This window comes from Haemorhous mexicanus, chromosome 23 (genome assembly GCF_027477595.1).
Source record: "Haemorhous mexicanus isolate bHaeMex1 chromosome 23, bHaeMex1.pri, whole genome shotgun sequence".
Classification (NCBI taxonomy): Eukaryota; Metazoa; Chordata; class Aves; order Passeriformes; family Fringillidae; genus Haemorhous; species Haemorhous mexicanus.
The window spans coordinates 7,610,186-7,637,953 of NC_082363.1; the positions used below are offsets into that span (position 1 = coordinate 7,610,186).

Here is a 27,768-nt window from a genome sequence, read left to right on the forward strand (position 1 = left end):
TGTGTTCCATGTGCTGTGCCCCTTGCACAAATTCCTCGTTAGCTCCTTTAAGGAGGAAACTCATTTTTAAACAGTGCACCTCTGCTTGGGCTGACAGTTCAGATGGAGCTGATAGGAAGGGAGGGGCTTGCAGGGAGAACAGCCCAGCTCTGCAGCACAGTCCTGGAGGACACGCAGGAGGTCTTGCTGTGCCAAAGGACTGGGTGGGTTCTTCCTGCCTGCCCGCCCTATCATTCAGTCTCACAATACAATCCCTAAGTGATTGCACTAAACAATGGGAGAGAGATGGAAAATTATGTGCCTTTTAAATTCGTTAAGATGAAGTGTTCACTCTTACTCCGCAGAATTAATTTCCATGGTTAAGTCTATACAGATGGGACGGTGAAGAGCCCAACCATAGTCAAGCTTAAAAGTACAGTTTACTCCCAGCACAAATATTTGTCTATGAAGAGCTTTTCCATTTATGCCTTTTAAAAAACGTGATGCTGACATAACTTGGAACTCCTGAATTTTAAGCAATTTTATTGTGCTGAGAAGGTTTTCTTTTGTTTTAATCACCAAAACAGCTACACAATTTGAGGTTGGATCAGTCTCATGTTTTGGAGAGATCTTAACCTCTTACTTTCCTGTAAAAGCACAGCACAACTGTCAGACTACGACTGTTTCCAGTTCTGTAGGAACAGCAGATGCCAGCTGTGAGTGCTGCGGGATCAGAGCATAAATGGGGTTATTTCCTTTCTAGGGGACAGCTCCTGACGGAGCCTTTTCCCCTCAGAGCTGGGGCCAGGGAGACCGAGGGAGCCATCCCAGCCTGCAGCATCCTCCTGAGGGAGCAGGGGCAGGCCCTGATCTCTGCTGCCGTGGGCAGGGGATGGGTCTGTGCTATCAGCACGAACTGGGGGCTGGCACTGCCCGGGCTCCCGGGGAACGGGCACGGCCCGAGGCTGTCTTGGGGCAGCGCTGACAGGGCTGCCCCGGGCAGGATTCTGGGGTGTCTGTGCAGGACTGGACTGTGTCCCTTCCAGCTCAGGATATCCCTGGGATGCCCCGGGCAGGATTCTGGGGTGTCTGTGAGGGCCGGGACCGTGTCCCTTCCAGCTCAGGATATCCCTGGGATGCCCAGGGCGGGATTTTGGGGTGTCTGTGCAGGACTGGACTGTGTCCCTTCCAGCTCAGGATATCCCTGGGATGCCCAGGGCGGGATTTTGGGGTGTCTGTGCAGGACTGGACTGTGTCCCTTCCAGCCCAGGATATCCCTGGGATGCCCAGGGCGGGATTTTGGGGTGTCTGTGCAGGACTGGACTGTGTCCCTTCCAGCTCAGGGTATTCCAGGGATGCCCCGGGCGGGATTTTGCGGTGTCTGTGAGGGCCGGGGCTGTGTCCCTTCCAGCTCAGGGTATTCCAGGGATGCCCAGGGCGGGATTCTGGGTTGTCTGTGAGGGCCGGGGCTGTGTCCCTTCCAGCTCAGGGTATTCCAGGGATGCCCAGGGCGGGATTCTGGGGTGTCTGTGAGGGCCGGGGCTGTGTCCCTTCCAGCTCAGGACACTTCGTGCGGTGCCGCGCTGCGGCGGCCGCCCTTCAGCGGGCCTGGCCCCGCTGTCACAGCGACAGCGCCGCGCTAAATTTAGGAGAAGCGATGTCCCCGGTGTGCGCCGGGCGCCGGGCCAGGCACGCCGGGCCAGGCACGACCTCCCCGGGCCGCCCCCGCCCGGCCGGGCCGCGCCGGGCCCGGGCCGCCCCCGCCGCCACGATCTCGGCCTTTGCGGCGCTGAGTCACGGCGGCCCCGCCGCACGACTCCGGCCCCGCCGTGAGTCACGCGCCGCCCCCGCGGGCCGAGGGGCGGGCCGGGGGGCGGCCGCGCCCCTACAAAGCGGCTCCGCCAGCGCCGGGTCAGCGCGGCGGCACCGGCATGGACGGAGCCGGGCTGGGCGTCACCGCCTGCGCCGCGGCCGCGGGGCTGCTGCTCTACCGCATCGCGCGGAGGTACGGCCGGCGGGGCGCGGGGACGGGCGGCAGCGAGGGAAGGACGGACGGACGGAAGGAAGGAAGGAGGGAGGAGGGACGGAGGGAGGCTGGGCCATGGCGGGATGCGGCCCGCGGCGGCGGGAAGGCGCCACGCGGGGCCCGGCCCGCCCGCTCTGAGCAGCGGGGCCGCTCCCGGAGAGCCCCGGCAGGGCCCGGGCCCGGCGCGGGGGTGCGGGCAGGGCCCCGGGGCGGGCCCCGGAAAGCGTTCTGCCCTGTGGCCGGGAATGGCTTTGTGTGCCGGCTGAGCATCCCCGGGGCACCGCCGGGGAACGCGGCTCCGGCCCATCGCGCTCTCCCCGGCTTCTTTTCCGACGTCTTTGAGGCAGGGAAAGAGAAGATCCTGCTCCTGTGGCTGGTTGGTGTGGGGTGAAGGATGGATTGCTGGGGAGCAGGTTGGTGACATAACAACGCTTTTAGCACAGTGCTACAACCAGGAGAGATTTTATACCAGTCAAAATTATTGATTAGGGACCAAAATTCTTCGGTTACTTGTTTCTTAATTGCACAGAACGTTCCTGACCTTAGAACAAATTCAGAACAATTGAAAGTCAGGTTTGAAAAGCATCAGGAGAGATGTCACGATTCACATCTCATGAAAGGAGAAAAGCTTAATTTGACAGATTCTAATCTAGCATAGCATGAAAGGAATGTAGGGATGTGTGGAATATAAGGCATTTCAGTCTCTATAGCAGCAATAGAGCTTGCAGCCTGCTCATCTATTAAGTGCTTCTATTGGAAACAAGCCGGTCCCAGGGGCTCCCTGTGTTAAGGTTCACTTCAAGTTAATTCTTTGCACGAGAAGCATATTCCTGCATCCTCAACTGATGCCTAAGGTTTGCTCTAAAGCATTTGCTGTTTATTTAACCGTACCAATGATCAATGGGACATTAGTCCATATACAAGACTTGGCCTTTCTCTGACATATTTAGGGTAGCCAAGAAATCTAAGTGGCCTAAAGCAATCCCAGTGAAGCAGGCAAGATTTCTTTGACCCAGTTGAGGCTAGCATGCCTTTAGAGTGAGGAGAGTGGATTTGTTTTGCTCAAGTTCATCAAAAGGTCTCTGGAATGGAAAGCATTTCTTCCCAAGTCCTTGAAGACTGCCGGTAAATTCTTCCAGGTGACCTTGATAATTCTTTGAGACTACATGCTTGTGTTTCTCAGTACTATAAGGGGCACAGACATGGTTTGAGACATAGATATGATGCTGCCTTTGCTTTTTGTTTATCAAGGAGATAGAAGATTTGATGTCCAGATAGGAACAGAGCCTGGGGTGCTTATCACTGGGTGTCCCTGCCTGAGTCCACTGGGCACGTTTTTCCTGGCTGAGAGGACATTAATGTGGCTCTTGAGGGAGGACAGGCTGCATTGTAACTTACACCACTGTACTGGAAATCTGCTCTTGTGGCTAAATCCTGTCTATAGCTGCTACTTCTGAGCAAATGCATCTATGTAATAGCTCACCTGCTGGAATCTGGGCAGCTGTGGTGTGTTTTTCTTGCACTGGGAAATGGGGGTTAGCATTGGGTCTGCCCTGACAGACCCCTCTGCTGACAGGTGATGGGCATGGGCACCAGCTGCTCTGTGCCAGCCAGGAGTTTCCCTGCCAGGGAGCTGAGCTCTGAACCCAGCTGCCACCAGGTGTGGCTTGGTCAGAACTGACCTGTGCAAAACAGCTCCTCTTCCCTGTGTCCTTTCTGTTCAGATGTGCTGCCATAGCCATCTGAATAATAGTGCCAGAATGAGACTGCTGCTTTAAATACTTTTAGAAGAGAATTGGGTTTTTCTTCTAATCCTTGGTAACTCAGCGGTGAACTGCACATCCACCAGTGTCTCTTTCAATACTACAGAAAAGTAAACATCTCCATCTTCTGACTTCAAGAGGGTGGGGAATAGATGTAAATAAAAATATTTACAAATCCAGTTTATTATTGCCAGCACTTACCAAGGTAGACTGTTGTTGTAGCAATCCATTAGAAGCACGGAGTTCAGCATGACCTTAGGTGTGTGTATAAATGAGAAGTGAAGAGTACTGGGAAGGAGCCTAAGTTCCTCCTTGTGTTACATGACAGACACACACTAGTTGCTAACCAGTGTTTGTCAGTGGGACCTGCAGAGCTGCAGCCTGATTTTTGTGAGCAAAATAAAGAATCCAGCTGCTTCTCACAAAGGAACAGGGTGTCATATTATCTGAGCAATGTCAGACATTTAGCTGTTGATGTCATAACTGAGTTTACTGCAGGTATTTTCCCCTAAATTTTGTCTTAAGCAAACATTTTCTACCTGCAAAACAGTTTGTCCAAGCCTGGGAATACTTTCTGAGCTGGGCTGGGTGTGCAGGTTACACAGGGAGTTAGCACAGCTGTGTTGGAATCTCTCTGTGCCTGAAGTAACTCAATCACTTCTTGTTGCTCAGGTTTTGGTTTGCAGGGAGGTTCTCTGGCCAGTGGAGCTGGTTCAGATTAGTACAGTGGTAGATTATAAACTCCTCAGGGGTGATTTGCCTTTTGATTTGTAAGGGATTGAGCCCATGTAAAGGCTCGATTTGTGTTGGGAGTCTCGCACCAGGATCTGACTTTGGAAGCAGTGTGTGCTTTAGCTCACTGCCCTCAGCTGCTGCCTGAATTCAGTCAAGGTAAATATAGCTCCAGAGTAGTTAAATCTGTATTTGGGAGTCTTTCCAAATGCAGAACTTGTTTTTTGTTTTTTTCAGTCCTGCCCAATTACTAGAAAATTAGCACCCTACCTACCTGTTCTTGCCTATACCACCTTTTTCTCCCATTGTTATTGTTTTTGCATTCACCAGATAGGTGCAAAAAATCCCAAATTCCCAATTTCCATGGCAACAGATTATAGGTTCACAGAAGGAAGTATTATTGCCTTTTATCCTAAATAATCCAGGACTTAGCCATTTGTTTTGCATATATTGCAAATGAAGTGCTGCTATTTAATCCTTGGTAGTACTTCCTGAGGCTCCAGAGCAAGAAATGAAATCCTGTTTGGAAAAGGATGGAAAGGCCTCGAGTACACTGAGGGTTTGGTCTCTGATATTAGCAAGTTCTCAGGTAGGGTTTGGCACTGATGGATTTTCCTTTATAGCATGACTGCTTTATTCATTCCCTCACCTGTGCTTTCCACTTCTGCCATCCTTGAAGGACTGCTGCCTCTGTCATGTCATGGAATTCAGAGCCTGGGGGTGGTGGAGGCCGAGGGGAGTCAGTGGGTGCCAGAGGAGGGGGTTGTGGCAGGTTCTGCAGTACCTGGGCAATCACCTCCTCCAGAGGGTGCAGGTCAGGCTGTGCCCCAGCAGCTGCAGGGTTTGTGTGCTGCTGGTTGAAGCCTGCATGTTGTGTTTGCACAGCTTTTGCACCTGTGGCAGTGAGACTGGACTGATCCAACAGGTGCTGCTGTCCATCCTTCATCTGGCTGTTGTGACACCTGCTTGGCTTTTGGACAGTGGCAGCTCCTGGATAACTCAGATATCGACCCAGATTTGTCTGCTTTAAACTCGGGGCTTGTTTGGGGGGTTTTTTTGCTTGTTTTTAGCAGTGATATTTTTAACTCAGATCAGTTGAGCCCCCTTGGCAGTGAAGAAAGTTGAGCAGGGAGTATTCATTTTAAGGGGGGTGTGGGTGTTTGCATCTATTTTGAGATGAGAATCTGTCATCCTAGTAGCTCCAGCCATTTTCTTTCAGCATCTGGCAGGGAATCCTCTGTACATTCTGACTTTTCTGTGCTGCATTTCAAGCATATCCTCATTGTTAGTGCCTAAACAGAGAGCTCAGACATTGCTTGACGGTTTGATGTTTTATGAACCGAGTTTCAAGGCATGATCTATGGAAATGTCAGTGGGAAAAATGTTAATTGTGGAGATCCAGCTACAGAGGTGATGGCTGAGAGAGAAGAGTCCACCTGGCTGTTTTTTTGCAGGGTGCCAGACAACACTTCTGCAGCATTCAGATGTTTCAGCAGCACAGAACATTCCCTAGAGCTGGGAGAAGCTGCTCACTGCTGGGAGCACTTTGGTTACTGTTATAGCTCCTCTGCTCTGTGACCCTCTCTGCTGCTGCAGTGGAGCCACACAGATTAATTATTCCCTGGTGGAGCTGGGCTGTGGCAGCTGGGTCCATCTGTCTGCATAGCTGCCATAGCGAGTCCTGGGCAGCTGCCCTCCCTTGGAAGTGTGACTGGGACTGGTCCTGATGGACCCAGACAGCTGGGCTCTGGTGCCTCCTCTTGGGCATTGCACTGAGGTTTGAGACAAAGGCAGAGCTTCTCTAGCAGGCAGGCTCAGGGGTTGGGTTGTTGAAGTCCTTTGCTCACACATCTGTCACAACCTGTTTTGGTGGGGCCACGTCACAGCTGTTTGTCTGTATTGGCTGTTGTTTTAACAGGATTGCTGTAGAAAACAAGGGGCTCATGGATCAAGGTCATTAGTCTTTATCCCTTCAGTCCTAGTGCATAAAAGCAGGGGATGCCCATTTCCTGGGTTTCTGAGCACCGCCACAGGCAGCTCTTGTGGATTCTGACTTCCTTTTCCTGGAGTCATGTATTGAGCATCAGTTCTGCTGCACCTTCTCGCAGAATAGCACTGCTGATTATGGAGAGGGCCCCCAGATATGCCCCTGAAAAACAGTGAAGTGGGTAAATCACATGGTTGTTATTGAAGTTCTGGCATGTCCATGGTACTAGAACAGAGGATGATTGTCAGGCAGAATTTATTTCTGCTTTAGCATTCTGTCTTTTCTTTGCTAGAAGGACTACTCCAAGTCCTAGCGTTACGCACAGGAAAAGGAAGATCAGCTGTTTTCCTGCACTTCACTGCTGGAAAGCCTTGCTTTCCTCTCCACCAGCTGAGCTCAGGGCTCCTGCCTGAGATGTTTGTTGTCCCCCAGGAAGAAGCCCACGCACGTGACGGTGAACTGCTGGTTCTGCAATCAGGACACGGTGGTGCCCTACGGGAACCGCAACTGCTGGGACTGCCCCAACTGCGAGCAGTACAACGGCTTCCAGGAGGTACGGGGGGCTGGCAGTGCCTGGGGAGCCTCAGCTGGCATGGTGCAGCTGCAGGCCAGGGAATGGACAGCTGCTGGCCGTGCTGAGCCCCCGTGAGCTCAGCACCTCAGCTTGGGGAGAGGAGCCACTGCTCTGGGGTGTGCCTAGAGACATCGAGACAAATGTTCCTGTCTCGCTTTAAAGGGCAAAAGTGGCCTTGACATGTCTCGTGAGAATCCTTATTTTACTGTATGGAACAATTCTTCTCTGCTTTTGTATTATGTTAAATAGCAAAGCCTGTCTTGAGTTGAAATCCAGCACCACCAGCTACTCAGATAGGTGTGCAGGACAGTGGAGATGGGGGGAAGATTGAAGCATTTTGTATCTCTCTTTTACTCATTTATTTTGTTACGTAGGTGAATGCTAATGAAATGCAGAGCTGCTGACAGAGCTTAGGGAATCTTACTGTCAACCTAGCTTTGATTTTATGATTCAATGTTTGCTTTTCCCCCTGCTTTTTGTCAGAATGGAGACTACAACAAGCCCATCCCTGCCCAGTACATGGAACACCTTAACCACGTTGTGTCGGGCAGTCCAACTTTCTGTGACCCTACCAAACCACAGCAGTGGGTGAGCAGCCAAATTCTGCTCTGCAAGAAATGCAACAACCATCAAACCATGAAAATCAAACAGCTGGCTTCATTCTCACCAAGGGAGGAGGTGAGTGTTTGTTAGGGACTGTCACCACTGGAGAATGTTTGTCCAAGGCATTCCCATCCATGCATCTGCTGTTCCTGCTCTGTTTGTTCCATGCTGCAGCCTTGTAAGCAGGAGAGAGAGCAGTTTTTCAGTAATGATGTTCCAACAGTCTTCAGAAGCACTCTGTGGCACTCCAGTGCAGAGAAGTTCAGTGATTAGTGACCTAATTCTACTTCAAAGCTGGAATGTTCCTGTGTTCTAGATGAGCACTGGGAACTGAAGCTTGAGTCCAAGACATTTCTGAGATCATCTTACAACTCTAGTACTTCCCATGGCTGAGTTTATGGGGCCTGAGAGGCACAACAGCCCATAGTTAACATGAAGCCTTAATAGATTTTGTTTTCCCGGGGCCCTGGCTGTGCTGCTCTGCATTTACAAGTGAAGTGGGAGAGGAATCCTCTGCAGCCACAATTCCCCTGCTTAGCAAGCAAAGGGACTTTGCAGCTACAGCAACAGGATTTCCTGCTGAGCAACTTCTTGGCCTTCCCATTACTTAATAAGCATGGAGGATGGGATAATGGGGTTTCTCCTTCACGGTTTTATGGCTCCCTAAAGATCTGTGCAGAGAATTTAGTGCTGCATTCCTTGGCCTTAACCATGGTCAAGCCTTCGGGTCAGTCTGTGCTGTAGTGGGATGTGTCCATCCTCTGGCTTGCCTAATCCAGTCTGCTTTGTGTAATTATAATGAGTTTAATCAGACTGATTCCTGGAGAACAGATTGAAATTTGACCATGCTTAATGAGAATATCTGTGGCTGGTGCCCTTTTCTAGTCCCTGCCTCTTGCCAGACCTATCCAGTTGCTCAAGTACTGCCAGCCTTTGGCCCCTTTTTAAGCATTCAGTGAGCTGCAGGGCCTGTGCCAGCTGAGAAACCTGGGACTGTGTTATCCAGTGTGCTTGGATAAGGGTGTCAGTGACAGCAGGGCTGGCTGTTCCAGGGAGGGATGAGCCTGGAATGAAGGAGCCACAGGTATTTTGTGTCCCCTCATTTGTGGAGAGGAAGAGCAATTCTAGTTACTTGTCTCACCTATGTGGAATTCATAAGATCTCAACAAAGACAGCAAAATTGGGCATGGAAATTCAACATCCTATTGCTGGGCCACAGCAGCCTTCTCCAGGGCTCTTTTTTGCCTTCTGGGACATGCCTTTATCCCTTCTGGGAGATGGAGGCTGGGTCAGCTCTGTGTGAGGCTGGCTCTGTGCCTGGCACGCAGCTTGGTTCAGGGAGCTGTCCCTGTGAGGCTGGGGTCATGCTTTGTCCTTCTGTCAATAGCAAACATGACAACTGGTGAGGCACCTGCACTTCTCACCAGTTTTCCCCTGCTGTTCTCTGTCCAGGGCAAGTACGATGAGGAGATTGAGGTGTACAAGCACCACCTGGAGCAGACCTACAAGCTGTGCCGCCCGTGCCAGGCCGCTGTGGAGTATTACATCAAGCACCAGAACCGGCAGCTGCGGGCGCTGCTGCTCAGCCACCACTTCAGGCGCCGGGAGACCGACAAGAGCTACAGCCAGGTACGTGGGGACAGGGCAGGGACAGCTCTGCCACTGCAGCTGGGAAAGGGAGGAGCAGCCTGGGCTCTCCTGCCCTGGGAGCTGGGGTGTGTGGCTGCAGTTTAGGAGGGCACAGGAGAGTTGCCTTAGATGTTTCTGATGCTAGTCTGAGGTTTTCCTCTTGCTGGTGTCGTTCAGCACAGTTGCCAGCAGGTAAGTCTAATGGAATAATAGAGTGGAAGGAAAATAATGGGACAGGCAGAGAAGGGGAGGTAGGGAAGCCAATTTATGGGCCCAGTGCAGGAAATCACAGAGTACAAGGAGAAAAAAGAAAAAAAAAGAACAATGGGAATTGAATTATGACCATCTCCTTGTTTTACTGCCCTGCTTGACCTTGGCTTCTGCTCGTGTCTCTGCCATTGCTCCTTGCTACTGTACAATAATCCCACTGGGTGTCAGCCCAGTACAGAGACTTAGAAAAACTTGAGCAGAACAGTGCAGTAAACCATATAGTTTGGAATTGTTTCATACAGCACCATTTGAAACCTTGCTGCAGTTCTTTCAGCTTTTGACAAAGTGTTTCTCCCTTCCTCTGCAGAATCTGTGTTCATCCTCCTCTTCCACTTCCATCACCACACCAGCCCAGGTGATACTTCTGCGGTTCCTGGCCTTCCTCAGCTGTGCATTCCTGGTTCTGATGGCCTTGTATGGGTCAGGCGACCCCTTCTCCTTCAGCACAGCTGTCCCTGCTCCTGTGCCCCCTGGCCCCGTGTGGAACAGGACTGGTGCGAGCCCCCGTGCCGGCGGGGGCAGTGACAGTGACAGTGCTGGTGGCAGCCCGGGCCGGGGCTGGCGGGAGCTGCTCCGCCTGCTCCCGGAGCGCCTGCTGGAGAACCTGAGCGTGGCCTGGGCCTACGGCAAGAATCACCAGATGGCAGTGGCTGTGCTGGGGCTCTTCACCTGCCTGCTGGCCGTGTTCCTGGCTGGGCGCATCAGGTGGGTGTGCTGGCCTTCTGTCTCACTCAGACTGCTTTGGTGGGAGCTCTCTAGTGCTGTGTTGCCTCTGTGATCCGGGGTAAACCCTTCCCAGAATGGCACATCTAGTACTGCATGCCTTGATTCATCTGTTTAAGCTTGAATTACTATGAATGAAGCACTGCCTGTGCAGCTCTGGTGGAAGATGGAGCTGATCTGCTCAGACACTCGCCCAGCAGCAGGCAGGGCTGCACATGATGTGCTGAAGTCAGAGGCAGCACAGACCTGCCCAGGGTGTTTGAAGTCCTCTTTGGTTTCTTGTCCCGCGGCAGGCTCCGGCGAATCGACGCGTTTGCCTCGCTGCTGTGGTTCCTGGTGATGAGCCTGCACCTGGCCGAGCGGTACCTGAAGGCAGACACGCCCAGCTGGCTGGACACGGCCAAGTTTGGCACCACGTCCCTGTGCTGCCTGGTGGGCTTCACCGCAGCCGTGGCCACGCGGAAGGCGACGGGCCAGCGGAGACCCCGGCCCCGAAGGTCAGAGCCAGAGCAGTGACGCTGGGGGAAGGAGGAAAAAATCCTTGTGAACTCTTTGCGACTGGTGCTTCTCTCTCCTCTTGTTATTTTCCCTTCCTCTGTGTCTCTTTTTTAAAGTTAGATAAGCTGTGAAGATCTCTTCTTCCTTTTTTTAAAAATATATATATTTATATATGCACGTATATATATGTGTGTGTGTATATATATATATATATAAAAAATGTTTTTCCCATCCTTGCTTACCACTGTGCTAGCACTTCCACTGCTAGCCATGGAAGCTGCTCGTGCTGCCTCCATTCTCCCTTCCTCCTGCATCCTACGTCAGCAGTACAAATATCCAGCTTCCCCAAAGTCAGTTCTCCCAGCAGCTGCCTCACAAACTGCTCCATAAATGCAGCCTCCTCCCCATTCTGCTCCTCCTGCCAAAGAGATTCTGGCTCCTCCTGTCCTCCTGGTTCTTCTCACTGCCTCTCCATCCTTAGCCACTCACAGAGGAACCCTCTGCCCTGATCCACCATGGGGCCTGGGCCACCTTCACTTTCCTAATGGTGCTGGTCATTTTAATTTGGAACTGATGGGACCTTGCCTCTGGATTTGGAGTCCTTGTTAACACGTGCTGTGGTGCCCAAGCACGCCAGGAGGGGACCACACCGAGCCCGTAACCTGGTTCTTCTTGCCTTCCACTGTGTAGCAGCACTTACCTGCACCCTCTCTCACTCTGCCCTTCTCCTGGCTCCTGTTTCAAATGGAGAAATGTCCTTAAGTGCTTTTGACTAAAACTTCAATACATACTTAATGTATTCAAAAAGGTGCTTTAAAAAGTCATGTAGCTCAGGGGGTCTTAATACCTGAAAGTGTGCAGCTGTTTGAGGTTAAATTTTCAGATCTACCAGAGCTTGTTGCTTCCAATGCCAGTTTTCTTTGGGTTTTTTTTACCCACCTGCTCCCTGAGCAACATCTGTGTATAAGCACAACTGGATGAAAATGCCTCTGTGTCTCCACTCTTAGAGAAGTGTGGGACTGACAGGCTCATGCTGTGGTGTCTGGTCAGCTTTCATTGCACACCTGCTCAGTCAGTGCTCATTGCTGAGAACCCAGATTGGAGGGGTGTGCTCTAGGAGGGGGTGGGAGCTCTGCTGTGGGACTGCATGGCAAGAGATGGATTTTTTGGGTTCCTTGCTGGGGTTCTTTTTGCAGTCTGGCATTGTGCCTGGCACTCCTCTGCTGAAAGCTGGGGTGGCTGGGTGTTCCTGTGTGGGGAGGAGGGAACTTCCAGCTGTTTGGGTGTTTTAGGATTAACTTGTTGGGGCCTCGTAGGATAAGCAGTCTGATTATCCTGCACAGTTGTTTGAAAGGCACTCCACTGAGTTTCTCATATGGACTTTGGTTTTTCAAGGGGAAATAGCACTTCTGCAGAACATCTGCTATTTTCTTCTGTTCGGAATAGCACAGTGGAACTCACCACCCTAATAGTCTGATTAGTTAATTGGTGATCTTCCAGTGTATAGACTATAAAATAATCAGAGTGGAGCTCTCACTGTGAAGTATCTGCAACTCCTGCTCAAAAATGCAGACACTACTGGGTGCTGCAGATGCTGGTGAAATTAGAGGAGCTTTTTTAAAGGAAACAAAAGCTATTTCCTAGCTGTCCATACTTACTGCTCCTCAAACTGGTGTTCATTGTGAAAGCATAAAGGTAGCACTGCCAAAAGCTCTGAAATTCGTTAACAATAAGCCAGGCTGAGTCATGGAAGGTGCAGCTCCTGGCTGTGTGCCTGTACCTTAGCAAGGGAGTGGCCACGCAGACCTGCTGCCCACCTGGGCTCTCCTTTGGAATCTTTTCTGGTGCCTTCAGGTAACTGCAATATCCACCTCCAGGCTCTCAGAACCTGGCTCCACTCTGGTGCTTGTGGATGATGCTGAGGGTTGTTTACTTACTTACCCACAAGAGGAATCCAGCACCTGCAAAGTCTGGTTCCATCTTCCACGTTCCCATCACTCCTCAGTCCTGACCCAAAACGTTTGTCTTCCAGCTCACAGGCATGGGAAACCTTGAGCTATTATGGCCATTAAGTGAAATAAGGCATCTGGACCTTTTTTTAAATTCCTCCCTTCTTCCTGCTTCAGGACTTCCAAACTTTCCTCATAAAGTACATGTAAGAAAAGACTTTTATCTATGACTGTCTTCTGCACTTACCTGTACAATTTGAATTGCAAGTTCCTCTTGCTGTTCTCCTGTGAGATGTGTCCAGGGAATGGGAGCAGTCTCATATGTGAAGGATGTGCTGAGAAGGCTAAAAGGAGGGGTGTGAGAAGCTGACAGACTCAGTGGGAATGGTCATGGTAATGTCATGCCTGATTTCTGTCAGCAATGCCCTTTTATTAATAAGAATGAAATGTATCTGTCCAAATTCTCTTGCCCAGGAGGAAGGAAACTCTCAGTGGCAGCTTCTAAAGATGGCTGGCAGCCTCTCCAGATGTTTAACTCAGGAGCTGAAAGCCAAGGCTGTGTTAAGCTTCACTGTGTCCTGTTTCCTATTGTCTCTTACCTCCTCCAAGTATCTGTTTTCCTCCCTTTTTGGGAGCACTTTGGTTTTTTCTTTCTATTTAGACTTGACTCCTCCTCAAGCTCCCTGGGGTCAGGCACCTTTTGTGATGTTTTGCTCTTAAATGTGACTTGGTTTACCATGCCTGTTCTTTTCTCTGTTCTCTTTTTCCCTGTGCAGTGCTGGGATGGGGAGGGTGCACACTAAATGTTGGGAACAGGCAGTTGCTAGAACTGTGGGAAGGAGAGGATTTACACTGTGAAGCCTGAATAATCCTGTTAAGGAATGTTTTAGCTCTGTTTGCACAGCAAGTGCAAATCTATACTGAGTTTAAAGTCCTTTAATGTGAGAGACATGTTAACTGCAAGTGACATCCGTTTGTCTTCACTTTATGCAGATTAATACAAATGAAGTACATTTACTAGTTGCACTAATTTATATGTCAGAACATCAGAAAGCCACTTTGTTTTATGGCCAAGCTGTACAACTGATCTCTGTGGTGCTTTGTTCACAACTTACAATTGGAGACCCTTTGTGCTTGTAATTGGGAAAATTTCAAAGGTGAAACAGAACAACAGAGTACATATTGAAGTGGGGTTCATTTAATGCCAAAGAAGCTTTTGTTTTTGCTCAGGTGTCAGCCTATTTTCCCCACTTCTTGGTGCCTCAGCATGTCTGTGCTGCTGCTTCTAAAAACAACAACCTCAGAGCCTCCAAACCAAACTTGCAGCAACTGAATTTTTGGTGCTTTTGAGACTCTGATGCTGACAGCCTCCTTTCTTTCTCCTTGTCTCACATGCTCTTGCTGATGGTGGAGGATGATGGAACTTGAGGGGTAAGGGAAGAAAGGAGGAGGGTGGGTTTTGTGCAGAGGTGTTCTGATTTATAAACTGTAGCATTCAGTCCGCCCCAGTTGTGTCTCAGACAAGGGGCCCTGCAGAGAAGTTGTAAGTTAGCAGTATTCTGCTGTTGACTGTGGAAAAAAAATAGTCAAACCACTACTGCCTTTGCTGAGACTGTTCTTGCCACACCTGATTTCAAAGCCAAAAGGCTGTTCCAGACACTGCCATGCCATAGGCTCTGTGTGGAAGGTGCTTTGCATTTTTTTACTCAGCAGTTAGATGTGTCATGTAAATGTAGATCTCTGAGTACATCATCTAACTGCATGACTGCTTGCCCCACAGTGAGTCCAGCAGGAGAAAATGTGTGTTCTTGTGCACAGTGTGCAGCCGAGGTGCTATTTTGTGTCACACATTTCCTTCTGCTGGGTGGGATAAGAGCTGACAAAAGCTTGGTAACTAAGGACCACAGCTGACACAAAATCATCCAGAACCACTGGTCACTGCTTTGAGCTTCTTGTTTTCCCTCTGCTGGGCTCTTACTTCAGGCCACAGTGGGAGCACTGGTGGTCTCCAGGTGCAGTTTTGTTGCCTGAGGATTCTCTCAGCCATGCAGGCCAGAGCCTGTGAATATCTTAACAATATTAGAGGGTTTTAGCCCAAAAGCCCCTAATTCAAGGTGCTGCTTTTTCGTACTACCCATGTGTCTGGACCAGGGGATGGTCCCAGCAGAGCAGAGCTGAGGTGCTGAGGATTGTTAGTGGGTTTGTGTGTCACTTGGAATCAAATCTGCTCCATCCCCAAGTGCCTGACTCTGGCCCTCAGTGGCCATGGCTGATGTGCCAGCTCAACATCTTGTACCCTGCCCAGCAGAGCCAGTTATAAAGGGGCCAATGTTCATTAAGTGCCTTTCCCTGACAAGATTTGGGACAACACTGTGTTGCTTTGCTTGGTGGAACATGGCTGCAGCAGTGCCCATGTGTCTGCCAGGCCAGCGCTTCTGTCCTTCCTGTGCCACCACGGAGGTGGCAGGGCACAGGAGGACACTTGGGCTAGCATTTCTGAGCAGCTCTGCAGGAGAGCCCAGAGGGAGCAACCGAGTCAGCATCTCTGCTGCTGCTGCTTCTGTTCTTCCTGAGGCCCTCAGTGACATCAGTGCATGCAAACTGGCACCTTGGTGGCCCTTTACCATTCGAAATACTCTGTGTTTATATCCAGTTCTTTCCCTTGGCTCCTCCTTGCCTACATCCATGCTTTGCATGCCCTAGTGAGCTTGGGTGTGTCAAAGGGTGAGAACATGTGGGAATATAAAAATGGTGTAGTGGCTTTTTATTTTAGCTTTATGAATATTTTTCAAGTGTGCTGAAATTATGTGAAGCTAATAATCATGCTTAGACACTATAGGAAGTATGTATTGATGTAATGTGGACAAAGTATTTATGCTCTTATAAAAATTAATATAATTAATAGCCAGATAATTGCTCCAGACTGCACTCCTGAAAGGTGAAGGGAGCTGTGCTATATGGCTTTGCTTTGGTTTTCAGAGATGCCATTGAAATTGTGTGCTGTCACATACAGCCTGCCAGTTCCTTCCAGGTGTGCTGGCACCTGCAAGGACACCTGGCTCTTGGAGCCACAGCAGGTGCTCTCCAGGGAAAGGGACAGTACTCAGTCCTGAAGTCATCCCCTGTAAAGCCTTGTTTGGGACCAAAGCTCTCGAGTGTGCAGGCAGGAGGGGGTGCCCTGGACATTTTTGGCATGCCAGCAAGTCTGGATCTGTGTAGGCATAGGATGTACATATACACACACCCCCCTCCCCTCTTTGTGCCACCAGCTCTGGGGGAAAGGCACAATTGATGCCAGGCATCTGTACTCTAGAAGGTCTTAGTGCAGCTCTAATTCAGCCTTCCTTTTTCACCAAAGCTGGACAACAGGCAAGAGACAAGAATTCTTACTCCTGGCAGCTGAACTTTGTAGCTCTCTAAGCCACATATCAAAATATGAATGTGTCTGTGAGCTGTGCCCTTTTTAGCACTACTCTCCCCTGTCCTTGTGCCTGTTTTTTATTGCTGTACTGCTCCTCACTCTGGTGCTGTGAATTTGACAGGAGGCACAGGCTGTGGCCCTGAGTGGGGAGGGGCAGCAGGGCAGTGCCAGGGCACAGGGACAGTAGCCTGTTCCTGGGGTGACAGGGACCTGTTCTGCACCCCGGGGAGAGAGGTACCTGCTGTACATGGGTAGCTCAGTTCTGTGGGGACATGGAGTCCAGAGGAAGTGTTTTGCTGCCTGCCTGTGACTGCATCTCACCTTCTTTCTTCATGGGCTGAATTATCTGATGGGGAGTGGGTCCATCTGCAGCCTGGCCTGCCCCGTGCCCTCCCGTGTCTCTCTGTCCCAGGGCTGGTGCAGCATCTCTGTAAAATGTGAATTGGAAAGGCTCACAGCTGTGGTGGTGGCTGTGGATGACAGGGAGCTGCTGGGACAGAGCAGGGGAGGCTCTCCTGGCAGGAGGTGGTTCTTCAGGACCGTGTACAGTCCCATACCATGTAATACCCTTCTTTTAACCTTCCATTTATTTATTTTTAAAGTATCTGTGTAGCAGGGTTGTGCCCGACTGTCTAGTAACATTGTGATCATTGTAAACACTAATTAAGATACCCAACTTCTGATGTTCACAATATCAAGTTCTGAAATAAACGGCTTCCAGGCCTTGACTATTTCCACAAACTATCTGACTCCAGAGCCTTTTTTTTCCCTTCTTTTTTTTTTATGTTGCTTTTTTTACTGTTGCCAGAGCCACCATTACCACATGACAAATGGCTTGGAGCAAAGGCACAGCTGCAGTGCTCCATCCCAGGGCTGTGATGGGGCTGCTTCCTGCCTTTTGATCCTCTTGATCTCCTCACCTTTCTTTAATCTGCTTCTGGGAGAAGTTTTAGTTCAGCTGCCCATTCTCAGGCATGGAGCACATTCCCATGAGAGCTTTTAGCAGCATCGAGCCCTCTTGACATGGCAGTGGCAGACACTGACGAGGGCAGAGAACAGGAACAGGATTTTGCACACTTAGCAGAAGTTTGTTCAGACAGATCAGTGTTTAGGACACACTTTGGTCAGAATTCAGTTCTAAGGTACTAATAGGCTATACTTAAAATCCTTCAGCTCCTCTTTGCTAATTCCTTTTCTGGATGGTTCAAGAGAAATGATTCTTCACTGCCCAGAGGATCTGGCTGCACTAACTGGGTGAGGCTGAGCAGTGGGGCTGTTGAGCAGCTGAGGCATTGGAAGCCTGATCCAAATCAGTTACAGTCCCAGGACTGTGGTTATGGGTGATAAATTACTATAATAGCTTGCAGCCCATTAAATGAAAGCCCTCCAAAAGCCAGTAACCCAGTTAAGCTGTTTTCTGCTGCAGCAAGGAGCTGTGCAAAGTTGGATCCTTTGGCCCAAAGACCCAGAAGGTTCAAAGTTAGGACAAAAGAGCCATGTAGCTCACAGGTGATGCTCTGGTTTGGCCCTCCACAGCCATGGCACAGTGAGGGGTAGGTATCACTCTTTCTCCTATGATTCATATCAGTCCTGAGCTGCACTTCTAATTCCCTTTCCCATTCATTTCCTCTTACAAAGCTGAGCTGGGCACATCCATCTGTGTGTGGGGGGCAGAGGCTCCCCATGGGTGCAGAGCAGGACCCCCTTTGCAGGTCCTCTGGGTCCTGGAGAGCTTGGGCCTCTGGGGCTGCAGGACCAGCACATCCCTGGCTGCTGCTAGAGGCATCATTAAGCTGGTCAGGATTGGTGATGGCTGCTCCTACTAGCAGATAAGTAGTTTATAAGATACTTTAAATTGTAATCTTCACTCTAGAGTTAGCACAGCATAATATTGCTGCACCACCTCTTTTATCTGCAGGACAGAATGACACGTGCATAAATCACCCCACAGTGCAAGGCTGAGATTTTCTTCACCCTCTGATTTACTCCTGGCTTTCCTCTGACAGAGGAAAAGCCATGTAGCCATGTTGCTGCTCTCATCTGTCTCTGTTTCCATCAGAGGTGAGATTAAGCCTCCAAATGTTGTATCTGCGAAGTCAGATATCTCCATTTAAAAACATGTGCACTTCATACTCAGTTCTTCATCCTGATTTATTTGACATTTCTATTACGTGTTTCTAACTAAAAAAATCTTTCAGAGGAAGAGAGATTCTTTTTCATATTCTAGACTTTCTTTCATGTATTTTCATTCAATTGTTAAAAATAATACAGAATTCCTGTATTTTAACATCTGGACTTCTTAAAGCATTCTCTAGGTAGTTTTCTCATCCAGGATATTTTCACTGGCATTCCTAAACTGTTCCACCCTCTTTTCCACCCTGTGTTGTGGGACAGGTTGGTACACAATGATATAAGTAAGGTTGGGCCGTTCTTCTTTTCCCAAAGTGTAGGAACATTCCCATAAACTCTTCAGCACTGCACTGAGAAGTTAGTCCACACCTGGTAACAAAGCAAGTGTTCTGCAGGCACGAGAGAGGCAGTTGCTGGGATTTCTCATTGCTGAGTGTCTGTCATGCGTGTCCTTTGCAGGTACCTCTCCGGGGACTCCGTTACTGTCTTTCCCAGCAGCCCTGGCACAGCCTTCCCTTCACCTGCCACGTCTCTGTTTGTCCCAACTCCACCCAGTATCCTGCACCTGACAAACCAGCAGCTCTTCAGGTCCCCACGCAGAACGGCCTCGTCCTCCCTTCCCGGCCGCCTGAACAGGGCGCTCTCGCTGGGCACCATCCCCTCGCTGGCCCGGGCAGGTGAGGGCAGGGCTGGCCTGGGACTGGGGCTGCAGTTCCAGGAGGAATGGGGCTGGGAGGGATCCAGGGGCTGGGGGGGATCCAGGTGAGGGCAGGGCTGGCCCGGGACTGGGGCTGGGGGTGATCCAGGTGAGGGCAGGGCTGGCCCGGGACTGGGGCTGGGGGGGATCCAGGTGAGGGCAGGGCTGGCCCGGGACTGGGGCTGGGAGGGATCCAGGTGAGGGCAGGGCTGGCCCGGGACTGGGGGGGATCCAGGTGAGGGCAGGGCTGGCCCGGGACTGGGGCTGCAGTTCCAGGAGGAATGGGGCTGGGAGGGATCCAGGGAGTGTGCAGGGGCTGTCCCAGAGGGAATGGCACTGGATCCACACGTTATAGTCCTGTTCAGGGATGGTTGCTCCTGTGGCACAGAGCAGTATGCCCCATTAGGGTTTGGGGTTTGGCAGCAGCTGAGCCAGCTGGGTTCAGATTGTTTCATTTTTGCTTTTAGATTCTGGCTACTTGTTCAGTGGAAGCCGGCCAGCCTCGCAGTCATCCCACTCCAAGGAATCCCCTACAGCAGGTACTGCTCCAGGCCTTCCAGAGCAACAGTCTTTGCAGGATTTGCACTGAGTGGGTTGAAGCACGTGGTCTGGTTGAGCATTCCAGTGGAAATGTCCATTTTGATGCTAGAAATGCTGTAGGCAGAGTCCCAGCTAGAAGTGGGATGGCGTTAAAGGCAGGTGCTGTGTGTGCTGGATGTTCTCCCTGGGAGAGCTCAGGTGGCATCAGTGAGACAAAACAAGGAGCCCTTTGCTGACTAGAGCAGAGTTGAACCGGCTAGGACAGGAGACTTCAGCTGTTTCCAGGGCAGCTCTTTTGTAGCTTTCCTAGCCGAGTGCAGCAGTTGCTGGTTTGGCTGCTCCCTGACCCGTCTGTTGCCCTTCTGGCCCTGTGCTGTTTGTGCTGCTGTCACACCCCGGGCCCGTGCAAACCTCCTGCTGCCAGTGCACCCCCTCAGCAGCCCTGAGGGACGTGCCAGGAGTGCCAGGACAGTTCACTCACCTGCAAAATGGATGGTGCAGGCTCTCTTGGGTGGACACAGCTGAGCTAAGACAAAGCTCACCAGGCTCCTGATAAGCTGATCCCTGAGTCATTCCTGAGTGTACTAAAGTACTTGTGGGATTTCTCTGTGTTTTGCAGTGTGGGGACTCAAATAAATAACAAATTTTAGTACAAGGCACATTGGTGGACATTTGCAACTCCAGTTCCTTTTCCCTGTAGTACTGTTAAAGAGAACTGTGCCTGTTACAGTGGGGTGATAACCTGGTGGTCTTTTCCATGGGGTGTTATTACCAAAGGGGTATTGGGGACAGCAAAAGGTGATACAGAGACTATCATCAGAAGGTATGAAAAACCCACTTTATTATTAAAATCTTCAGTTTTTATAGAAACAATGGTGGACTTAAGACTTGATTGGCTTTTAGGAATCTTCTCTCACACTATTGGTGAACTATGAATAGCACACTCTGGAGAACCGTATCTATAAACAGCGGTTACAGAAAGAGAGATAATAACTTAGAATTCAAGTTTCTCACAGCTTTTAAAATTCTGGGAGAGCTGTGTCTGTCTCTGTTCAGAGGATATGTGACTACTGCCGGTGTTTCTGTTGCAGATCCGCTCTCCCTGCTGGCGGCCGGCCGTGCCCCGTCCCGCCTGCCGTCCCCGGCGCCGTCGGTGGCCGGCTCGGTGACCTCCAGCTCGGGCTCGCTGCGCCTCCGCCGCCCGCTCATCAGCCCCGCCCGCCTCAACCTGCAGGGACAGAAGCTGCTGCTGTTCCCGGCGCAGGGCGAGGCGCTGCTGGCCCCGAGCGGCTCCGAGGAGCACCCCCAGCCCGACAGCAACGCCTTCTCCCCCGAGCTGGCCGGCTGCCCCCGCAGGAGCCTGGCGCCGCCCGGTAGGGCAGCCGCGGGAAGGAGCCGGCTGGCAGGCACAGCCCTGCCTGGGGAACCTGCAGGAGAAGGCCAGGTGGTGAATTCTGCCTTTTTCTCCTTGCAGATATGAGGTCTGCTGTGGAAGGGGGGAGCGTTTGCAGTGATAATTCCATCAAAAAGGAGGATCACTCGTCACACTCATCTACCTGTGTGGTAGACACAACTACCAAAGGGGAAGATTTGGCAGGCTGGAGAGGTGAGTACAGCTCTGGTGACTGCTTCGTGCACGTGTGAGCATTTCTGTGAGGGTAGCTGAGATCTTTCTTGAAATCGAATTAATAAGGGGTTGCAAAATGGACCTTCTGCCTGCCATTCTAAGATCTTATTCTAAGATCTTTCATGTTCTTTGGACTGTCTGAATAGCACTGACAAAGTGCTAAACCAAGACAGGAGGGGGGTGGGGATGCAGGTGTCAAGAGCATGAGATGAGATGAAAATAGAGCCAAAAGAGACCAGTGGAGTATTTCCTGACAGGAAAAGTACTTCAGCAGTTTCTGCTTGTGCTGAAACACTGGCCAGAGAGAAACAGTGCAATATATGTTCACTTTTACTTATCAGTTCTTTAACATCTCTTTTTACTATTCCCCTTTTTGTCTGTGCTCTCCCCTTCTGCCAAGGTCGCTTTGGGACCTCTGCCCTCCGGGGGCTGCTGGCCGTGAGCCTGACCCTCAATGCTGTCTTCACTTCAGCCTATGTCTACAGGAGCCTGCGCTGACAGCTGCCAGCCCTCCCTTTCTCTCTGGTTCCACCTGGTCCTGAGGAGATGAGAGCTACTCAACCACGGCTTCATGGCCAAGGCCATGCCACCGGTGCATGCTGTTCATTAAAAAACTACTGTACACTCAGCTGGCATGAAAAGGAACCTGGGCAGCTGCTGCCATCACTTCCAGGTAGAACATATCCCAGGACTGTCCCTGGAGATGGCAGGCAGCATTCCCAGCTCCAGCTCAAAGCAGGAGGCCAGTCCAATGGCCCACACACTTCCTTTCAAAAGAACTGACCTGAGACACAAGCCTGAAAATGTGTGAGCTGCGTTTTTGGGAACCTACCCCAGCTCTTCTTTCTGACATATTGACCTCGTGCTGATGGTGCTGGTAAAATGGGGAGAATTAGAGCAAAAGAGCTGAACAAGAGGGATGGCTTAGTAGCTGGTGCTGGGCTTTGGCTACTGTAGCAGCATCCCCAGGCTCTGCTCTGTGGTTCCTCTTCTCTCTGGCATTCTCCTCTAGGTTGTCAGTGAACTTTCTTTAGTTGCCTTAAGCTTTCCTAAGCACATGGGTGACCTTGGCTGCTCTGTCATGTTCTTGCATCTTAGATGTCCTTGTGCTTCCTGAGGCCACTTTCACCAGTTCCACTGTGGCCATGCTGGTTCTCAGCCCCCTGTGTGTGCCTGTGTCCAGCCAGCCCTGTGGCTGCAGGGCTGCCCAGCCCCACACAGACACCCTGTGCTGGCTGCAGCAGAACCTGGGAGCCCCTGCTCTCTCTGCCCAGCAGGCATTAACTGTGTTACTCTGAAGTGGCAAAAAGAAAGGATCCCGGTGTGATTTACACCACAAAGGGCCTCAGCTCACAGCTCTGCTGGGGTTTTCACTGAAGCAGTGAGGGGCAGAGCCTGTTGTTGCTGTAAATGGCACAAATCTGTTCTGTTAGGGGCAGGTGAGGAGCTGTCTGATTGTATACATCTATCCAGAAACCTGGCACCTCAGTCTGATCTTGGGGTTTGCTAAGGAACTGTTTAAGATATTTCTTACTTAGTAAAATGCCCAGGTGCTCTCAGTGAGAAATGCCAAACCTGCTTCTGGACAATTCAGCCTTCTGGATAGATTCTTCTTTTCTAGCCCAAGGAAAGTAGTAGATTTTCTAAAGCAGTTTGTAATTTGGGTATTTCTGCTTTTGGGTAAGTCTTCAGCATTGCTTAGAATTCAGGGGCCATTTAGAACATTGTGCTGAACACTCAGAATCATTTAGTGCATCGTAGGGAAAACCAGGAAATCCTGATCTTGATGTTTTGGTTCCCAAAACCCAAGTGCAGAGAGAAGATTTACCAGTGTATGAAAAACACCTGGTGAGAAGAGAGTTGACTGGCATTAGCTGTGCATTTCCTGAAGCAGGACTTGGATCTGTTTAGAGTTTTTCTGTTGTCTCTTCCTTTGGGCTCCTTTACCTCAAATTTCAGTGCCCCACCCCACTGCCCTGTGTTTGCATCCTGAATTGGTGGTTGCTGTGTCTTTCCCTCCCTCCCAGTTCGCTGCTGTTCCTCTCTTGTGTTCCTGCATGTGCACAGGACAAGGTGTAACTGCTGCTGACATTCTCTGCTCTGAACCTGAGCCCCACCTCAGTGATGATCACCCTTCCTTTCACTTTGTTGGCTTTTTCTGTTGCATGTTTTAGTTGAGCTCCTCCCCAGCCTCTCTTGGTAGCCCATGGGAGCCCTAGCCAGACTGATCAGTGTGCATGTGACAGCATAAATGGGGCTTTGCTGCTGCTGAAAAACTGATTGTCTCTGAGTTTTCCAAGTCTCCCTGCATGGTTTGAGCTGCCCACTTCCAGCTGCTGCTCCTGCCCTCCCTGTGGGTGAGACTGGTCCCTGCTGTGCCTGCGGGGGAGGCCAGGCCTGCACACACACGTGCTGATCCGAGGGGCTGAGGAAGGTCCCTCCTGACCCTGCCTCTCCCTCGGCCTCCTCAGAGAGCTGTGCAGGGCTGCACAGCCAGCACCTCCTGGACACAGGCCCAGAGCCACGAGAGACCTGCAGCACAAAGCTGGGCTGCAGATGGATGATGAGTTCTATTGTAACTTGCATGAATTGCTCCTTGTAGCCAAACTGGACCCATAACCTTTTGTCCCTTTTATGGACTTTGCACGCTCACCCAGGCATGTGTACAGGCAGGATGATGGCAGAGCAGCTGCCAAGCTCCTCTTTCAGCCTCAGCTCTCTGGGTTTCATGATGTTCTGGTGCAGTGTGTGACGTGCCACTCACAGATCCCTGTCCTACACAGAGACAAGCTGCCCGGAGATGCTGTGGCTGTGCTTGTCCTTACCACCCAGCAGGTGTGCACTGTGACTTCATGTATGCAAACCCCCACTCCCACCTCCCAGCCTGCACTGAGTTTCACCACCACACTCGACCAGACTGCAATAGCAGCCTTCCCCTCCTCTCCACAGCCCAGGAGCTGCAGCATCTCCACAGCCCAGGAGCTGCAGCATCTCCACAGCCCAGGAGCTGCAGCATCTCCACAGCCCAGGAGCTGCAGCATCTCCACAGCCCAGGAGCTGCAGCATCTCCACAGCCCAGGAGCTGCAGCATCTCCACAGCCCAGGAGCTGCAGCATCTCCACAGCCCAGGAGCTGCAGCATCTCCACAGCCCAGGAGCTGCAGCATCTCCACAGCCCAGGAGCTGCAGCATCTCCACAGCCCAGGAGCTGCAGCATCTCCACAGCCCAGGAGCTGCAGCATCTCCACAGCCCAGGGGCTGCAGCATCTCCACAGCCCAGGAGCTGCAGCATCTCCACAGCCCAGGAGCTGCAGCATCTCCACAGCCCTCTTCCGCCCAGCCGCGTTCCGGAGCAGGAGCGCCGTGACTGTCCCTGCACTTCTGAGGCTGCTCTCTCAAACTGCTCCTGGGAGGGGTTTGGTGACCTTGTCCAAAGCAATAGAGAGACTTTGGGGTTTATTACTGAAGAGGGGAGTTTTTCATTCTGGTGCTAGAACTCTCTCCCGTGGTGCTCTCACGGTTGTGAAGCCTTTGCTTGAGGAACACACGAGTGTGTGTGGGTGTGAGTGTGAGTGTGTGTGCATGCAGATGTACAAAAACATTTGCAAGGTTTCTTCATTTCAGAAGATCTGAGCCCATGTGTGTTGCTATATTGTTGGCCTTAATCTAGCTCGTAGATACTGTGTCTATCTTGCTGCTCTTTTCTGTACACAGCTGGTTTGGAGGAAGCAGAAGTTTATCTGGTCCCCTGTAAAAATGTCTGTGACTGATGATGTTGATCTTCATACAGTGTTGTTCAGAGGGGAGATTTTATTTTTCTAATACTTTTCCTACTGTAAAAATCGTTGGAGTGTATGGAGTGGGAAAGATCTTTACAAAATTTCCTGATAAAGATCTGAACATGACTTAATAATACCAACAATTAATGATGAGGTCGAGTATGAATGAGATTTATTTACAGACCTTTTCCATTTCCTACTTTCCATTGAAAATGTCAAGGTACTTCTTCTTTGGCTATGGGCTTGTTAGGCATGTTCTGAGACCTTGCAGATACTTTAGATGATTTTGCTGTTCTGTATTAGAAAGAATTTTTTATTTTGGAGTCTGGTTCCACAGTCTGGGGAGTTTGGCAGATGTGACAAATATTATGCACACATCTATTTGATGGGATAGAGGGAGTGGGTAGAACAAGTTGCTGGTTTCTGAAGTTTATCATACATTTTATCATAAAATTTTAGACATTAAATTGGTCACTGGGGGTAGAAATCTCATTGCTGGCATATGTAGGCCAGATTCACTGAATTTTAGGCTATTTGTTCAAGCAACAGATGGGGCCTGTGAATGTTTGATTCCCACTCCCTGTTCCTGGGTGCTGGGAACATCTGTAAATCCCTGCTGAGCTGGCTGGGGTCCTTGTAACGGGGCAGCTGGACTGAAGGGCTTCTGTTGCCTGTGGATGCTGCTATATTTTTCTTCCAAGCACCATTCCTGGAAATAACAATGGTCTTAACCTCTCTCACAGGCATTTGTTAAAAGGCTAGAATGGGCCAATTTGGCCAATACTTTTTTTTTTTTTTTTTTTTTTAAGATATATGTTGCATCCAGAAATTAATCATCACTGTGTTCTGGGGTGGGAGTAAGGTACAGAGTATTTTTGGATTGAATGAGTATCTAGAGAGGGTGAGGAGGACACTTTCAAGTCCTAAACCTTATTTCCTGTGAAAGAAAGACTGTATGTTATATGTGTGTGTTCTTTGGGGAGCTCTGTCACTGTACAGTTTAGTTAAACATGCTCCAAGGAAGGACAAGCTGTTCCTCGGAGGTTTTTAGTTCATGCTTTGTTTAAAGAGGAATATTTTTCTTTAAAAAATAAAACCGGATAAGTTTTCACCCTAGTGTGAGTGGTCCAGTTATATGCACACCGTACTTCTGTATGCATTAGGCATTTAAGTGGTTTCTTTTTTGGTGAAATCATGGCTGAGGGTGTTTATGTATTATTGTATGGTCTTTAAATTATGTTTTTAGTTTTGTAATGTAAATTAGGGAGCAGGTGGCATAAGCTGATCAAATCAACATTTTTTAAAGGAGGATGTATTTTAATTAAATGACTGGCAGCAGCTCGCTACTAACTCTGCACACACAGGTGTGTTTTGAAGGATTTAATGACTCACAGTGCTTGCACGGGTGTGACACCGGTAGAATCCACGTTGCTGCAGCGGAGCAGCTTCTCCATCACCCGCCGGTCCCGGCAGGACCCGGGCCGGGTCCTGGCGGGGCTCAGGGCCGGTGTGCAGCTGATCCGCCGCGGGCAAGAAACGATGGGGATCCAGCTCTGCTCGCGGGGACCGGCTCCCGGCGCTGCCTAGCGCTCAGCTCTGCCCCGGGCCGTGCCCCGTCCTGACCCGGCGGCGACCCCGAACTGACCAGACTGGGCTGGGCCGGGGGGTGGAAGGGTGGCGGGGAGAGGCTTTAGAAGGGCCCGCGGGGCTGGGGCGAGCGGAGCGCGGGGCCATGGCCGAGACCGACCCTGGCGAGCGGCGGGCGGCGGGCGCGGGGCCGGGCACCGAGCGGGACACGGAGCCGGGCACCGAGCGGGGCACCGAGCGGGACACGGAGCCGGGCACCGAGCCCATCACCGAGCGGGGCACCGAGCGGGACACGGAGCCCATCACCGAGCCGGGCACTGGGCCGGGCACCGAGCGGGACACCGAGCCCATCACCGAGCGGGACACCGAGCCAGGCACGGCGGGGTGGCTGCAGAGACCTCCCTACTCGTTCGTGGCGCTGATCACCATGGCCATCCGGGCCAGCCCCGGGCAGCGGCTCTCCCTGAGCGGCATCTACGCCTACATCGCGGAGCGCTTCCCCTTCTACCGCGGCCCCGGCCGCCAGTGGCAGAACAGCGTCCGCCACAACCTCAGCCTCAACCCCTGCTTCCGACGGCTGCCCTGCCGCCACGGCCGCGCCGGCGAGTGGGTGCTGGACCCCGCTTTCCAGGACATGTTCCCGGGGGGGAATTACCTCCGCCGCCGCCGCCGTCTCTGCCGCCGCCCGTCCGCATCGCCCCCGTCGCCCGCCGGGGTCCCCGCGGGCCCCGCCGCGCCCCGGGCCCCGCCGCCCTCGGGGAAGGCCTCGCTCCCCGCCGCGCCCCGGGCTCCGCCGCCCCCCGAGATGCCCCCGGACCCCGCCGCTCCCTGGCTCCCGCCGCCCTCCGGGGTCCCCCGGGGCCCCGCCGAGCCCCCGCAGCTCCCCGAGATCCGCCCGGGCCCCGCCGCTCTGTGGCCCCCGCCGCCCTGCCCGGTGCCGCCGGGCTGGCCGCAGGGGCCCTGGGCAGCGCTGGTGCTGCCCCGCCGGTGCCCGGAGCTGCCGGCCCGGAGCCCGGCCGTACCCCCGGGGCTGCCGCTGCCGCTCCCCGCCTGGGCGCTGCGCCCCGCCGAGCTGGACACGGCGGTGACCTGCGACCTGGGGGCCAGGCTGTCACCCGCCTTCCGATGAGAGCCCGGCTCCGGGCAGGGCTCGGGGCGCTGCCGCATCGCCGCCGGATCCCTGAGAGCCGCCAGAGCCCGCCCGGAGGGAAGCGCCGTGCGGTGCCCGAGATGCGCCCCTGGTCCCCGAGGGCAG

The 27,768-nt window shown here is 51.8% G+C and overlaps 2 protein-coding genes across 3 annotated transcripts; both read left to right on the plus strand.

Annotated features, from left to right (window-relative positions):
* Positions 1–1,854: 1,854 nt before the first annotated feature.
* Positions 1,855–26,037, plus strand: TMEM201 (transmembrane protein 201). 2 transcript variants are annotated; one of them, XM_059866889.1, is made up of 11 exons: positions 1,855–1,984; positions 6,920–7,040; positions 7,545–7,739; positions 9,117–9,293; positions 9,871–10,268; positions 10,580–10,783; positions 18,744–18,961; positions 19,449–19,520; positions 20,613–20,894; positions 20,996–21,127; positions 21,549–26,037. In XM_059866889.1, exons 1-11 carry the CDS (start codon positions 1,911–1,913, stop codon positions 21,644–21,646), a joined length of 1,971 nt encoding a protein of 656 aa, XP_059722872.1. In that variant the 5' UTR covers positions 1,855–1,910; the 3' UTR covers positions 21,647–26,037. The 2 variants fall into 2 exon arrangements, with proteins under 2 accessions (XP_059722872.1, XP_059722873.1); XM_059866890.1 differs by lacking the exon at positions 1,855–1,984 and adding an exon at positions 2,274–2,418.
* A 621-nt stretch (positions 26,038–26,658) lies between these two features.
* LOC132337656 (forkhead box protein E3-like) lies at positions 26,659–27,642 on the plus strand. The gene has a single exon (XM_059866416.1). It carries the CDS (start codon positions 26,659–26,661, stop codon positions 27,640–27,642), a length of 984 nt encoding a protein of 327 aa, XP_059722399.1.
* The last annotated feature ends 126 nt before the right edge of the window (positions 27,643–27,768 follow it).

Coding starts and splice junctions, on each gene's coding strand:
- TMEM201 (XM_059866889.1), top strand. CDS start 1,911: ATGGACGGAGCCGGGCTGGGCGTCACCGCCTGCGCCGCGGCCGCGGGG. Junction 1,985..6,919: donor CTCTACCGCATCGCGCGGAG/GTACGGCCGGCG, acceptor GTTGTCCCCCAG/GAAGAAGCCCACGCACGTGA. Junction 9,294..9,870: donor CCGACAAGAGCTACAGCCAG/GTACGTGGGGAC, acceptor CTTCCTCTGCAG/AATCTGTGTTCATCCTCCTC.
- LOC132337656 (XM_059866416.1), top strand. CDS start 26,659: ATGGCCGAGACCGACCCTGGCGAGCGGCGGGCGGCGGGCGCGGGGCCG.